The 15,824-nt window shown below is 38.8% G+C and overlaps 1 protein-coding gene across 1 annotated transcript in view; it reads right to left on the bottom strand.

Moving 5' to 3' along the window:
- SRP72 (signal recognition particle 72) overlaps positions 1-10,442 on the bottom strand; it is a 31,072-nt gene extending 20,630 nt beyond the window's left edge. The window contains exons 1-6 of the mRNA XM_047091201.1: positions 10,310-10,442; positions 8,142-8,262; positions 4,708-4,831; positions 3,254-3,397; positions 3,063-3,174; positions 804-835 (exon numbers count right to left, since the gene is read on the bottom strand). Of these exons, the coding sequence (XP_046947157.1) occupies positions 804-835; positions 3,063-3,174; positions 3,254-3,397; positions 4,708-4,831; positions 8,142-8,262; positions 10,310-10,418 (642 nt within the window). The 5' untranslated portion in view covers positions 10,419-10,442. The remainder of the gene's footprint in view (positions 1-803; positions 836-3,062; positions 3,175-3,253; positions 3,398-4,707; positions 4,832-8,141; positions 8,263-10,309) is intronic.
- Positions 10,443-15,824: the final 5,382 nt, after the last annotated feature.

Here is a 15,824-nt window from a genome sequence, read left to right as displayed (position 1 = left end):
GCGCCTGGGTGGCGCAGTCGGTTAAGCGTCCGACTTCAGCCAGGTCACGATCTCGCGGTCCGTGAGTTCGAGCCCCGCGTCAGGCTCTGGGCTGATGGCTCAGAGCCTGGAGCCTGTTTCCGATTCTGTGTCTCCCTCTCGCTCTGCCCCTCCCCCGTTCATGCTCTGTCTCTCTCTGTCCCAAAAATAAATAAACATTGAAAAAAAAAATTTAAAAAAAAAAAAAAAAAAAAAAAAAAAAAAAGATACATGATCTCAAAGACAACATGTAATTTTCAGAAAATTTCCCTTACTGTCAGTTTTGTTAAAATTTAGGAATCTGATAAAGGGGATTCCTAGAGTAAACTGCTGTGTCAACAGGTATGAGCTAGAAAACAATAAAAGATTGGTGAAAAAGCTAACAGCTATAAGGACTCTGTAATGAAGCTACTTCACAGCTGTCTTTAAGGTACTGCACTTAAACAAAACTGAAAATCGTTGACTACTGGATTATTTGCGGTTCATTAAAGAAATATGCATGGAATTCCTATAAAAGGACCCATATTCAAAGACCTGAGCCTTATATCTAAGACAATGAATTTATATTAATATGAATTTAAAATAAAATGTATAAGGTATATAAAAATTGTTATTGTAATTTCTCAGCCTGAGACTCCATCAAATAACTGATCAAGAGGGTTTCTATTCTATTTATATGAAATAAATTACCTATTTCAACAAGTTAATAAACACTACAACGAAGCCTCCTATAAATTCATATTAGTCAGAAGTGTAAAATCTGGGTTTAACAATGGAATACTTACAGAATCTTCTGATAATGAACGGCGGCAAAGATCTATAGGAAAAAAATGGTTTTAAAATTAACATTGCAGGGTAACTCCCATTCCTTTCACCATTCCAAAGGACAAAAATTAAATTCTTAGGAAGAAGATTTCAAGATGATTTTAATAATAAGCAAACTTGAACTTTATTATTAGCATCAACTATGTTACATAAATATTATCAGTTTTCGTTATTCTAGCTCTCTGGCATTTTTCTTTCATTTGTAATCTCTAGGTTAAAAAAAAAATTTTAGCCTGGGTGCCTCAATCGGTTAAGTGTCCAACTCTTGATTTCAGCTCAAGTCATGATCTCACGGTTGTGGAACAAGGCCCCAGGTTGGGCTCTGCACTGACAGCATGGGGCCTGCCTGGAATTCTCTCTCTCCCTCTCTCTGTCCCTCCCCTGTGCACACGTGTGCTTTCTTTCTCTCAAAATAAACATTAAAAAAAAAAACAATAAAAAAATTTTAAGGGAATTAAAAAATATAAATGTAACAAATGTTGACTGCAAAAAACCAATGACAAAAAAGTATTAAAACAATTACAATAATTTCACCTCCAAAAGAACCACTATTCGCATTTCAATTACTATTTTCTAAATGCAAATGCACAGCTACTGTTAAAATGAAACAGATACATTCTATATACTATTTTGAGACCCCCTTCCTCATCTAATAATATGTAGATATCTTCAGATTATAATAAATATAGATCTACATTACCATGCAATCATTTAAAATAATAATAATCTATTTTGTGGTTATGGTAAAACTTAGCCAATCCTCTTATAAGACAGAAACTCATCATGCCTTAAATTTCTTTCTTATGACTACTCCTTCAATTAGCATTCATAAAAATACATATATGAACTTATCTATTTTCTTAAAATAAATTTCATTTATCTAATTATTTGCTTTTAATTAATTTAATTATTTTCTTAAAATGAAATCCTTGGATCAAAGGGTAAGCAAATTTTAAAATCTGCTACATATCACCAAATTGCCCACTGCAAAGTTGGCCCTACTTTATACTCAAATCTTCCATGTATAAGAATATCCTTTTCCCATACTACTGTCAATACTAGGTATAATCAAGAAATTATAATTCTCAAACATATACCTCGTTTCACCATTTTTTCCTCTACACCATTTACTGCAGTCCCTATATCACGTTTATAGCTTCCAGGGAAATATGTATTCAGAAGAAAAGTTTACATGTTCCAGGAGTTGAAACCAGACATAAGTTCTCTAATAGGCTATTTTTCTTTTTTTCTTAATTAAAAGCTTGTTCAGAGCATGTAAATGCTATACATGGAAACATGTTAAACGGAGTTAAGATGTGCTTGAATAGTGTCACCAATATACATGCTGTGTATGCACATGCATGCACGTACCCACACAGTCACACTAAATTATCATTATACTTGAGTACCAGTTTAATAATGATAACCAGTATTTATTGGATGCTTATGTTATATGCCACGTATTGCTGTAAATACTTGACATGAACTCAATTTACATTTAATATTCATTGGGGCGCCTGGGTGGCGCAGTCGGTTAAGCGTCCGACTTCAGCCAGGTCACGATCTCGCGGTCCGTGAGTTCGAGCCCCGCGTCGGGCTCTGGGCTGATGGCTCAGAGCCTGGAGCCTGTTTCCGATTCTGTGTCTCCCTCTCTCTCTGCCCCTCCCCCGTTCATGCTCTGTCTCTCTCTGTCCCAAAAATAAATAAACGTTGAAAAAAAAAAAAATTTAATATTCATAGTAATTCATTCAAAAACCTCCTCAAAATTAAGGTTTGGTGTGGATGAAAATGGACAAGTACTCTGGCTTAGGGATTAGACAGAAATAAGGGAGAGATATGTTAAAATGCCAAGAGAAAAGCTGGATGAACTGTTTTTTTTTTGTTTATTTATTGTTGAGACAGACAGAGTACGAGCAGGGGAGGAGGGGCAGAGAGAGACGGAGACACAGAATTCGAAGCAGGCTCCAGGATCTGAACTGTCAGCAAAGAGCCCAACCTGGGGTTCAAACTCACAGACTGTGAAATCATGAGCCAAAGTTGGACACTTAACCAACTGAGCCACCTAGGTGCCCCATAAAGCTAGATGAACTTTGAAAAACTCCCACTATATCAGTATTTCCATTTACAAACTTCACAAAAGTCGAGTACAATTTCTGGAAATAACTATCTTAATAATAGTTATTTATTACAATTACACATAAATTTAATAAATTTCCAACCTTCAGCTTTTTGTAGGATTTTCATTGCCTGGCTCAGATGGCCTTGTCCTATCAGTGCACATGCAGCATTGTAGCATAGTTCATGTGTGCCTTCTTGGAGACCCAAGTTCTCCTGCCGTGGAGCAAAATAAAAGTCAAACACTAGATAGGATTATTATTTCATAGTTGTGTGGGTACACGGGGATACTCACTGGAACCACTTTTTCCCAATTGCTTTGTGCTGCAACAACTGCTGAAAGGTTTGTTTTTCTCTCCTCATCATAATCATCTTGGGAGTTTCGGACAAGATCTCTATACACTGCTAAGCATTCATCATAGCGTTCTAACCGGTATAGCTAGGGAGACAAATAGCAAGTAAAAAATCAGAGAGGAAGACAAATACAGTATTAAATCTCAAACATCGTACAAATCCTTTTTGGAATCACTAAGTAGCAAACCTAATTTAGCATGTTATGGGCAATCAACAGTTTCCTTTATAACTTTTCAATTAGTTCTGTGTGCTACTAATACTTGCAAAGTTACTCGGCAATGAATCGCTACTATACTGCAGATTTGTAGGCATGATCCAAAAAGAAAAGTCATCGTATTTACCTCCTTCCTGAGGCTGGGTAAGTGCCTAAGTGGGCTGTAAAAGAAAACCTTTCCAAGGAAATCATCCTGCTACCTAGATCTGACTTACAATGAAAACATTTTCCCACCCATGAGTATTAAGCTCCAATAAATAAGAACAAAATTAGATGTTAACAAAAGGACTTAATACTTCCTAGGAGTTCACTTTATTTGATCTTCATTTTCTCTTTCCCAAAAATGAGCTAGTAAAGGGGCAATATATCAAGTACACAGAACATAATTCCTGCTTATTTCATTCAAGTTGTTCTCGAAGGGCAAGAAGAACTGCCACTCTGGGTAAATTAAATCAACCATGTCTGACAGAAATTGGTGCCCTTCATCAATCTCAAAATGCTGGAATTTACCCTAAATTTGCCCAGCTTACCTTAAAAGTTCTTTCTAAACCTACAATCCATGAACTTGCCCAAATCTTTCTCCAACCTATATGTATTGTTAAACTCCTACTATCTCTTGGGACAATACATTTAATACAACGTTATTTGCTCTTAATAACACTTTAAAAATCTTTAAGAGGATTTTGTTAAATCTAATAAAACATTTCTGTCCTCTCATCCTTAATAGCCCTATTTTTACATTAGGCTTAAACAGGTCTCAAAACCCTTTCAGAATAAGATATTTTAGGGATTTCATAAACTAGCTGAATTCATCCAGATTCTTATCCATCATAATTTATTTTACATTTGATCTTAGCCAAAAGGCCGAGAAGCGATTGTCATAATTTATTTTAAACATATCCCCCTGGCCTTCACCTTTCCAACTAAAAAATTATAATTTGATAGGATAGTTTTAAATTTTTTTTAATTTTCTAATTACCATGAAGAAGCCATTTATTCATAGAACAGTATATATGCAAAGGTTTGTGTGAAGATCAAGAGGGACTATACTGAAACCTCAAGAATTGGTTTGGTGGCGAGTTTTCAGGATGGGCTGGGGTTCCTCATCCCTGCTCCTTGCTACAGGTATAATCATATTCACTCAGGATGAATGTCAACAGGTATTTTAAAGCAGTAATTACCACTTGTCCATAAAGCTCCTTTAGTTTGTCTGTCTGCTGATTGGCACTTTCTATGGTCTTCAAGGCATTCTCAATTCTGTTCAGCCTGTACTCACAATATGCCTTCTCAAAGGAAAGAGAATTACTGAAAAAGAAAAAAAAAAAAACCAGTATCTGGTCATTAGTTAACACTGCAGAGCATCCACCATATGCCAGACACTGCTGTAAGCACGTGATCTATATTAAGTCATTTAATACCATTAACAATGGATGAGAAAATTGACAACATTTAGTGACACGTCTGAAAAACAGTTCACAAATGGCAGAAAATACTACATCCATGTCCCTTGCCTCTCTTGCTTTCATGGATATTCTTATTAGAATTATTGGCCTTTTGAAACAAACAGTTAAGAATGAAATAATGCTTGCAGTTCATGAGTTTGAGCCCCACGTCAGGCTCACTACTGTCAGACTGTCAGCGCAGACAGAGCCTGCTTCAGATCTTCTGTCCCCCTCTCTGTTCCTCCCCTGGTCGCGCTCTCCCAAAAAATAAACATTTAAAAAAAGAGAGAATGAAATAATGAATCAGCTAAGTAACTAATTACTTTAGACAAAAAGACAATCTGAACACTATTTTAAATGGGTTATTATAGTAGTCTCTTAAATCTATTAATCAAATAGTAAATCCTATAAAGCTGCTTTAAATTTTTTCAAGAAGCAAATGAATAGCAAAGAAAAGGTAACTAAAATCTTAAAAGAACATAGTGCTTATAACCAAACAAATGGTAAAACACACAACAACAAAAATACTACTTATCTACATTGACTTAACTCAGCTACACTAATATGACAACCTGAAACTCATTCTGGAGTTTTAACCATAACCCATGAGGAAGAATATTTATGAAGCAAATGACAATATCCTTTATTTACTTGCCTAAAAAACAGTATTTGAAAATTTCCCTACCTCACAAAATGGCCAAAACTCAAAAAGATATTGAGTTTTAGTATAAACATGTTTACTAGAAAGCAGAGTCCCCTTTATTTCCTCTTATATATATATTTTTTTTTTTAATTTTTTTTTCAACGTTTATTTATTTTTGGGACAGAGAGAGACAGAGCATGAATGGGCGAGGGGCAGAGAGAGGGAGAGACACAGAATCGGAAACAGGCTCCAGGCTCCGAGCCATCAGCCCAGAGCCCGATGCGGGGCTCGAACTCACGGACTGCGAGATCGTGACCTGGCTGAAGTCGGACGTTTAACCGACTGCGCCACCCAGGCGCCCCTCCTCTTATATTTTTAATTAAGTTTTAAAATTAGTTTTCCATCTATCTACATGTATACAGTTAAAGAAAAAACAAACAAACCCAAAACCCAGAAAGGTATATATACACTAAGAGGTTTTATTCCAGGGCTATTCATATCTATCCTGTTCCCCTTTACCTCCTAGAAGTGATTACTTTAATTCACTGTTCTCCATCTAGTGTTTGTTTTTGTAAACTCAGGAAAATACACCTATAAATTCTTATATTCTCCTTTTCTTATATGAAAAGAAGTACACTAACTATACAGTTGACCTCTGAACAATACAGGTTGAACTGTATGAGTCTACTTATATGTGGATTTTTAAAAATAAATAGTACAGTATTTTAAGTGTGTTTTCTTATGACTTTCTTAATATAATTTTCTTTCCTCTAACTTCCTTTACTGTACAAATATAGTATATAATACATATAACCTAAAAGTACGTGTTAATCGACTGTTTATGTCATCTGTTAGGCTTCCAGTCAATAATAAGCTATCAGTAACATTTTCGAGGAGTCTAAAGTAATACTCAAATTTTTGACTACATGGAGGGTTCGTGCCTGCATTGTTCAAGGGTACACTGTACACCGTTTTTAAATTTATAAACCAATATTTCATCAAAGAGTAAATATGCTGGGGACACCTGGGTAGCTCAGTCAGTTGAGCATCTAACTTTGGCTCAGGGCATGACCTCACAGTTCGTGAGTTCAAGCCCTGCACTGGGCTTGCTGCAGTCAGCTCAGAGCTCGCTTCGGATCTTTTATCCCTCCCCTGCTCATAATCTCTCTTGAAAATGAATAAACATCAAAAAAAAAAAAAAAAGGTAAATATGCTGCAAACTTTATTTCAATACACATTTCTTCTGGGGCTTAGGCATAACTATAAAGAAAATCAACTTGCAGTAACAATTTAGAATATAAGTTCACAGTTCATGAAATGAGAAATGAAAAAGATTAACAAAAATAACAACAAATGTTATACATTTTAAAGACTGCTAAAGAGCTCTAAAACTGAATGATCTTGGCCTAAAATCATACTCACCTAAACCATTCTCAAAGGAGGTAGGCACAGAGGTCAGGCTAAGACTGCCATGCTATCCTAAAGACCTCTACTTATACATCCTTACCCTAGAGGTTCTAGTTCTACCCATTCTGCCTTTTTTTTTTTAATTTTTTTATTTAAAAAAAAATTTTTTTTGATGTTTATTTTTTTTTTTTAATTTTTTTTAACATTTATTTATTTTTGGGACAGAGGGAGACAGAGCATGAACGGGGGAGGGGCAGAGAGAGAAGGAGACACAGAATCGGAAACAGGCTCCAGGCTCTGAGCCATCAGCCCAGAGCCCGATGCGGGGCTTGAACTCACGGACCGCGAGATCATGACCTGAGCTGAAGTCGGATGCCCAACCAACTGAGCCACCCAGGCGCCCCTGTTTATTCATTTTTTTGAGAGACAGAGAGTACGAGCAGGGGAGGGGCAGAGAGAGGAGACACAGAGTCCGAAGCAGGCTCCAGGCTCTGAGCTGTCAGCACAGAGCCTGATGCGGGGCCTGAACTCACAAACCATGAGATTATGACCTGAGCCGAAGTCAGCCGCTTAACCGACTGAGCCACCCAGGCGCCCCTGCCTTTTATTTTTTTTTAATTAAACTTCTAAGTTGTTCTCCTTATGTCCTCCAAGAAATCATTACATTTATGCCCCATATCCCTCAGCAGGTTACTTGCTTCTTAGTGGTTCAAAGAAAAAGGCTCCCTAGGGCACATGGGCAGCTCAGTCAGTTAAGCATCAGACTTTGACTCAGGTTATGACCTCAGGGTTCGTAAGTTCAAGCCCTGCATGGGGCTCTGCGCTGTCAGTGGAGAGCCTGCTTGGGATTCTTGCTCTCTCTGCCCATCCCACTCGCATTCTCTCTCTCAAAATAAATAAACAAGACTTAAGAAAAAATACTTCCTAAGGCAGAAAAGAACAAAGATACTATTGCTCCTTCCAGTTTCAGAAATACTACTAGCAAACAGGGGAAAAAAAAAAAAAAAAGGAAAGAAAGAAAAGGTCAAAAATCACTGAATAGAGAAGAAAAACCATGGAAATGGTTAGAGTTACAGTAAACATATTTCTAATAACTGCACAAACAACTAACTGAATCACTTACTTGGCTAACACTTTAGTGTGAGTGTTGATGACATTCAAGGCTTCCTTGAAACTTCCATTTTGAATAAGGCATACCACTTTACAGTGTAGAGCAGTTACATCATCCTTGTTGATCTGCAGTACTAAGAAAAATTTTAGGAAAATAGTTTTAAAATCCATTCCCTTTTTTACATTTTTACTAGATTTTCCCACCCACTGCCTCAAAAAGCTACATTTCCAATTTTACTGCAGCAACAATTAGTTGAAACATTAAAAAAAATGACTGATCATTTTTAACTTAAGAAGTGGCAATAAGGGGAGCACCTGGGTGGCTCAGTTAAGCGTGTAACTCTTGACTTTGGCTCAAGTCTACACCTCACGGTTTGGGAGTTCCAGCCCTGCACTGGGTTCTGTGCTGACAGCGCAGAGCCTGCTTGGAGCTGTGTCTCCCTCTCTCTCTGCCCTTTATCTCTCAAAAATAAATAAAAATAAAAAATATTTTAAAAAGAAGTGGCAATAAGGACAGTTATAATTTAGTAAGATTTTCAAGGAGACAGAAAAGAACTAAGAAGCTATTTTCTCTGGCTTTTCCATCTTAGGACACATGCTACATCTTACATATTTCATTAGTTCACAGAGAAAGTAAAAAAGTTCATGCAGAATTTGGCAGCAAATGACTTAGGCTTGAGTACAAGCTTGTCATTAATGTCTCGAGCTCTTGGGCAAATCATTTCACTGATAAATGTCAGTTTTCTGATCTGCAAAATGAGTATGAAAGTTTACCCATTTACAAAATTATTAAGAAGATAAAATGAGAATATTTTAGAAAAATCTATAAGCTGTGAAGAACACAAATGCAAGCTATTTTGCTAGCAATATTTCCAAAAACCATTCAAAATTTCCCTATTCATCTAAGATGACCAACCAAAAGGGGACAAGGAAGGACTTAGGGGCAAAGTTGCAAAGCTAAACAGCTGCTCAGTGTCAAAATGATCAGGATCACTCTCCTTGCCCCTGGGCAACAACAGGAACCTAATTCTGTGTAAAAATTAAAGAAAATTTTTACCAATTAAGAAAATATATATTGATAAATACACTGATAAACTTGATGATTAAATAATTCCTGCAAAATACTTACTATACTGCCACTGAATAGTATGGGTTGCAGGCCTAGCCAAAGGCTAACGTTAATTCAAAACAAGTTTAGTAATCAAAATAACTCTAATTAATAGCCAGTTTCCTTAATGTCTGATCACCAGAAGTGCACTGGGGGCACAATCACTTCTTTTCACATTAACAATAGGATATTACAAATTATTTACACAATCTTGTATGCTACTGACATAATTTGTATGTTATTACTGCTTTAAACAGCCAAACCATGTGCTGGCAATCACTTTCCAAATCTCCCAAATATAGGTTGCATCTTCAGTAAAGAATTTAGCATGACAGCATTACAAAGCCTGGCCATATTATAGTTACATAGTAAAGGATAAATGAATATAATACCTAAACCTCTCATGCAAGGCAACTGACTCGAAATTATCCGTTACAGGGCAAAAAAAAAAAAACGAGGCCAAACTTTTCTTCCGACGTTATTTCAAATGTTGGTGCTTTTACACACACATTTTCTGATCTGATGACACTGGAGAGAGAGTCTATCGATGGGGGTGAGAGGCCTAACATCCGTATCAGTCCTTTTCCATCTCCCCTGAGTCTGTACAGCGCCCACCTTGCCAGCACTAGCTTCTAAACTACGTGTCCCTTACAGGTTCCTCCCTCCGCTGCGGTCCAAGAAAACAAGCTCCCTAAGCAATACTGTCTTGATCACTCCGCTAAAAGGAAAGAGAAAAGGTGGCGATGTGGGCTATTTGCGAATTAAGGAGTAAAAACGCTAAGAGTCAAATAAGAAAACGGTTGGGAAGCAGCGCATGGAGCTGCGGTCCCTTTAAATTCCACCCTCACTTCCCGCGATGGGTAAAGAGGGAAGTACACGTGGCTCTCAGCAACCCAGAACCAAGGGCTGGTCACTGAGGGGCTGCGACCCAAGCCCGCCCAGTGTTCCGGCTCTTGCAGCGGGCGGCGGGGTCTCCCCTTCCCGCGTCTAATTGGAGGGGGTCGTGCGCGCCGGAAGGAGGCCGCGTCCTCCCTCCGGCCTGAGCTCGCCCCGGCGCCCGCCCCGACACTTACTCTTGTTGACGGTCTTAAGAGCGCGCGTGAAGTCACCGTTCTGGCCATAGCGGTTCACTTCACTCCAGAGGGCAGGCACCGAAACCCCCCCGCCGCCGCCGCTCGCCATCTTGAACGAGACACGGAGCTGGGCGGGCCGACCTCTACCCCGGAAGAGGATCTCTGAGGTGGACAAGCGGAGGAGGAAGCTGGTAGTTGCTTAGCGTTTCGGAGTCGGAAGCGCACTTGTCCGTGAGTCAGCATCGGAGGCCGAGATCTTATAGGAATTTGCCTGGATACAGTCGATGCACCTTACTTGAAACCGGTCTGAAGGAACTAGGGTCGGACCACGGAAGTGGGTTCAGAACGGGTTCACCAAACAGTTTTGGTTCAAAGCAGTCCGCGGTTCCGGGGCTACCGCTGCCGGCGAAGCAGCACCCTGGTCCCACGAGGCGGAGCTGAGTGACGGCCTACGGAAGATAAATAAAAGGTCTGTAGGGTGGTAATATACTAGCTAGAAACCATAGGAAGTCTTGAAGGAGAGGGGGAGAGAGACGGTTCTCTTTGCTGCTGGATAATATTTCATAAAGGAATTGTACTTGAAAAGGATCTTGAAAGATTAGGAAAACCTGGGGTTGGGTCTGGGTAGAGGTCTGGCAGAGAAGCGAATATAAGGAAAGGCACAAAAGAAAAAAAAAACTTCCAAGTACGAAGCACGTTTGATGAAAACCTCTTGGCTGCCCTTTGGGCTCCAGTTCAGGAACAGTCGGCAATAAGGCCAAAGGATAATGTGTTTTGGGGTGAGAATGCCTAGATTGAGTTCCTGGCTCTGCGACTCACTATAGATGCCTGTGAACAAGTTATCTATGAGTCCCAGTTTTCCTGACTGTAAGATAAGGAAAACATTATTCTAGGGATAAAAGATACTTCATGCACCTCAAGTAATACATAGATATAGACAGGTTTAGAGTTTTTGTAAGAACTTAAATACCAGGATGTGTTTGAATGTCAGAACAGAGTACCTATTGAGTACTCTTGAGAATGACAGGACAGTGTATTGAACACCGCTGCAGACTCAAGTGTTGTCAAAATCCTACTAACTCCTGCCACTTCACGTCTCTTCTCTTTCTCGTCATCCTGTTTTCATCTTTCAGTATTTCTGTATCCTGGTTCCAGGTTAAAAAAAGTTACTTCTTTGGGGCGCCTGGGGGACCCAATTGGTAAAACGTGGGACTTTGGCTCAGGTTATGATCTCACAGTCCCTGAGTTCAAGCCCTGCATTGGGCTCTGTGGGCTCTGTGCTGACAGCTGTGAGCCTGGGATCTGCTTGGAATTCTGCATCTCCTCTTCGCTCTGCCCCTCCCCTACTTACACTCTCTTTCAAAAATAAATTAACATTAAAAAAAAATAGGGGCTCTTGGGTGGCTCAGTTGGCTAGGCATCCGACTTTGGCTCAGGGCATGATCTTGTGGTTCATGAGTTCAAGCCCCACTTTGGCTCTGTGCTGACAGCTCGGAGCCTGGAGCCTACACCAGATATTCTCTCCCTTTCTCTCTCTCTCTCTCTCTCTCTCTCCGCCCCTCCCCTGCTCATGCTCTATCTCCCAAAAATAAATACTAAAAAAAAAATTAAGGGCTTCCTGGGTGGCTCAGTCGGTTAAGCGTCTGACTTTGCTCAGGTCATGATCTCGCATTCGTGGATTCCACACACTGGACTCTGTGCTGACAACTCAGAGCCTGGAGTCTGCTTTGGATGCTGTATCTCGCTCGCTCTCCCTGCCCCCTCCCCCGCTCATGCTCTTTCAGAAAATAAATGTTAAAAAAATTAAAAAAAAATTTTTTTTTAAAGTTACTTCTTTGACCTTGCAGACTAGGCAACATTCCTCATTACTCTCTAATGTAGCTCTTTGCTTCTGAACACTCATCATCTAAGGCCTATCTCTTTATATAGACTGTCATTTCCATGAGGCCAGGGGCCCTATTTACCCTTATTCACTGAAGTATCCTTAGGCTCTAGCACACTGCCTGGCACATAGTTGGTACTCAACTTTTTTAACTGAATGAGTTTTTGCTTATGTTAACCCCTAATCTGAGTTCCTTCAGGGCAGAAAGTATGTCTAGCTCATGGTTGTGTCCATTGGTATTTGGCACATTTCATGTCTGGTCAATATAGCACAATGTAAAAGCAGCACTATTGGTTTAGTGAACTAGTTCAGGAGGATATAGTCTTTGTAAATTAGTAAAAATCATGGAAAGAGTTGTGGACTTTCAGTGACTGTGGAACCGTAACAGATTTTAAGCTAATTATGCCTAGATTTCATGGGGTTAGGCGAGTTTCAGATGACATTTGATATGCCCAAGATTTTGTGTCAACTTTTCTGAGAAAAGGTTTTGTAGCTCTCATCAGAGTCTCCAAAGGTGTTTTTTATACAACAGCCCCACCCACCAAAGGTTAAGAACCTTTGGTGCCTTAGGGGTGATTCTCTAACTTCTTAGAACATTGACTTTGCAAAAGGATTCACAATTTTGGTTTCTGCATCAGTCTGATCTCATATACTATGTAGCTTCCAGAAATTCCTCAGAATTCTATGAATTCCTAGGTTTCTGTTTCTTTTGTAATTTTAATGGGGTTTCATGGCAAACAGGATATAAATATATGGATTTTGTCTGCCATTTTTGAGACAAGTCTTCCAAACCAGAGTGATATTTTAAAGCATTTATGTGATGCCATTCTCCTACCCTCAGGATGAAATCCAAAAGCCTGTCATGTAAGGAAGGTCCTTTATAATACAGCTTGCTACCTACCCAACCCACATAGGTCTTCTGTTACTCCCTAGTCCCCTTGCATGTTACACTCTAACATTTGGTTACGTGTAGTTCCAGGTTGCCATACCTATGAGAATTTGCACATTTATCCATTTCAAATACTACTGAATGCTTCATATGTGTTGGTATTTGGCATTCTGCTACTAGTTGGCTAGGTATACAATTAACAACAAAAAGACAATCCAGTGTACTCATGGAACGTATTTTCTAATTGGGAGAGATGTATACAATGTCCAGTGGTAATCAATTTAATGAAGAAAGTTAAGAGGGATTAAGAATAGTGTGGGGAGTTAAGGATCCTTCCTAAGAGTCCTTCCTTTTCACTCACAACATATACTTGTTCTTTAAATCCCCTCCTCTTTTGTGTGCTCAGAATCTCTGCTCCTTTCCTCCAGGTTAAGATGATGTAGTGCTTTGAAATTGTCCTTGGAAGACCCCAAGATTGAGGGCAGAAAATGGATCTTGTTCATTGTTGCATCTCCAGGATCTTGCACATAATCAGTACTCAAAACCTTATTTTTGCACTAATGGATTTAGCCATTTGTGATTCCTGAGCAACTTCCATATACAGTATCTTGTCATTTTATCCACTCTGTGAAGTAGGCAGAAAAGATTTTAGCCTGACTTTACAAATGAGAAGTGAAGCTCAAAGTGATGTGCCCAAGAAAATCCTTTTATTTCCATTCTATTTTCACTGTACCACAATGCTAGATGAACAACTCCATGCCAAGTAATTTGAGGTTGTGGTGAGTTAAATGCAAAAAAAGTGCCATTAAAACATTTTCACCGGCTTCCCAAGAACTGCTGGGCTGAAGATGGACTGTGGATAAGCCACATTATTATGCTAATTCCCTGCCCTTTCCCCTATTTTTAGAAATGAAATCAGCTGAACAGAATATTAAATTCAAGGTAATTAAAAAATAAATTCAAGGTAATTTTCATGGTGAATTTGTTTCACTCATCTACAATATGCCAAAGGAATGTTACATATTCATGTGTCAGGATATACTTTACATATGTTGACTCATTTAATTCTGTTAACAGTATGAGGGAGGTAGTATTAGTCTCATTTTACATTTGAAGCAGTTGAGGCGTTAACATTTAATTTACTGAAGGTCACATCATCCCTCACCTGGATAATAAATAGTCCCTTAACTTGCTTGTCTACACACTAGCCAGAGAACTTTAAAAACATGTTAAATGTCATGTTATGCCCCTGCTCAAACCTTCCAGTGTTTTTTCCTTTCACACTTCAATGTGGCCTGCAGGCCCCAAGTGATCTAGCCTTTGCTTACAATCATCTTCCATTCTTACCTTTGCTCACCAGAGCTCCAGCAACAGTGGCATGTGTTTGCAGGTGGTCAAAAAGGCCAAGCTGTTTTACTTCCTGTTTAGTAAGTGATTTTCCCCACCTTTTTGCATGACTTGCTTTTGTACATCATTGCTCTGTTCTACTCAGAAGAGCCTTCCTCTTATTCCCAGCACTGTCCTATCACCTTGGTTAGTCTTCATATGCACTTATACTTTCCTAAGGCTACCTGACAGATCTTTCATGGTTTGTAGTCCCATAAGATTTTTGTGACAGTGGGGGTCTTGTTTCTATTTACTGCTGCTTTCCTAGGGCTTAGAATTAAACCAGGCAAAACATGTATTTCATGAATAGATGAATTAATAAAGCTTCACACAAGAACTTATCTTTGTCTTTTATTTGGCTGCAGTGTTTTCATTTCAGAAGGCATTAAAGCAACAGCAACTATAACATGATTTTATGATACAAAGTGTAAGTACTACATGACTTGGAGAAATTTTTCTTCTTTTTATGTTTACCTACAAGCCCACAGAAAGTACAAACACCTAAAGATGGCAAACCAGGTAAATTTGTGTAAGTTAATTTATGTAACAGTTAAAAATACTTTCAAGAACTTTAGTACTAATGTAACAACACTACTGAAGATATATATATATATTCTATGAAGCTAGTAGTGAAGAAGATATATATATATATATATATATATTCTATGAAGCTAGTAGTGAAGTGGATAATGACCATTAAAAATGGTCAGTCCTGGGCACCTGCGTGGCTCAGTTGGTTAAGCACCTGACGCTTGACTTCAGCTCAGGTCATGATCTTGCGGTTCCTGAGTTCAAGCTGCACACTGGGCTCTGTGCTGGAGCCTTGCGGAGCCTGCTTGGGATTCTGTCTCCCTCTATCTGTGTCCCTCCACTGCTTGCTATCTCTTTACCAAATACAAGTTAAAAGAAAAAAAAAAAGGTCAGTTCTATCCACTAGTCTAAACATTTGAATTTTTTTTTCATGTACTACACAAAAACAGGTGAAGTTTTTGCTAGGTAGGGATAGAAGAGTTGAAACTACAGCCAATGACTATTCAGAAGCAACAAAGCCAAAGTTTAAAGATGTTGAAATTGTATCTTTTTAATTGTCCTTGTGAACATAAAAGAATGAAGCAGAACATGGTTTTTATAATTCTCCCATCTCTAGCAGACAGGCGCATAGCACATGGCAATGTGAGGAAGGAAATAAAGTGTAAGATTCTATCCTCTCCTCTATTGGAGCTTCCAACCCAACAAAGAACTACTTGTAGCCATTGTAGCTAGAAGGGATTTGGAAAGGTTTCACAGAGCGTGAAGATGAAGCTCTAGTAACTAACAAATTTTAATAACAGAATAGATTTTAATAGCTCATTCTAAGA

The sequence above is a fragment of the Lynx rufus genome, unplaced genomic scaffold (assembly GCF_022079265.1).
Source record: "Lynx rufus isolate CCGP_SWC_20201006 ecotype Redwood Valley unplaced genomic scaffold, mLynRuf1.p SCAF_3, whole genome shotgun sequence".
NCBI lineage: Eukaryota > Metazoa > Chordata > Mammalia > Carnivora > Felidae > Lynx > Lynx rufus.
Note: the sequence above shows the minus strand (reverse complement) of the source record. Positions and strands in the feature narration are given on the sequence as shown.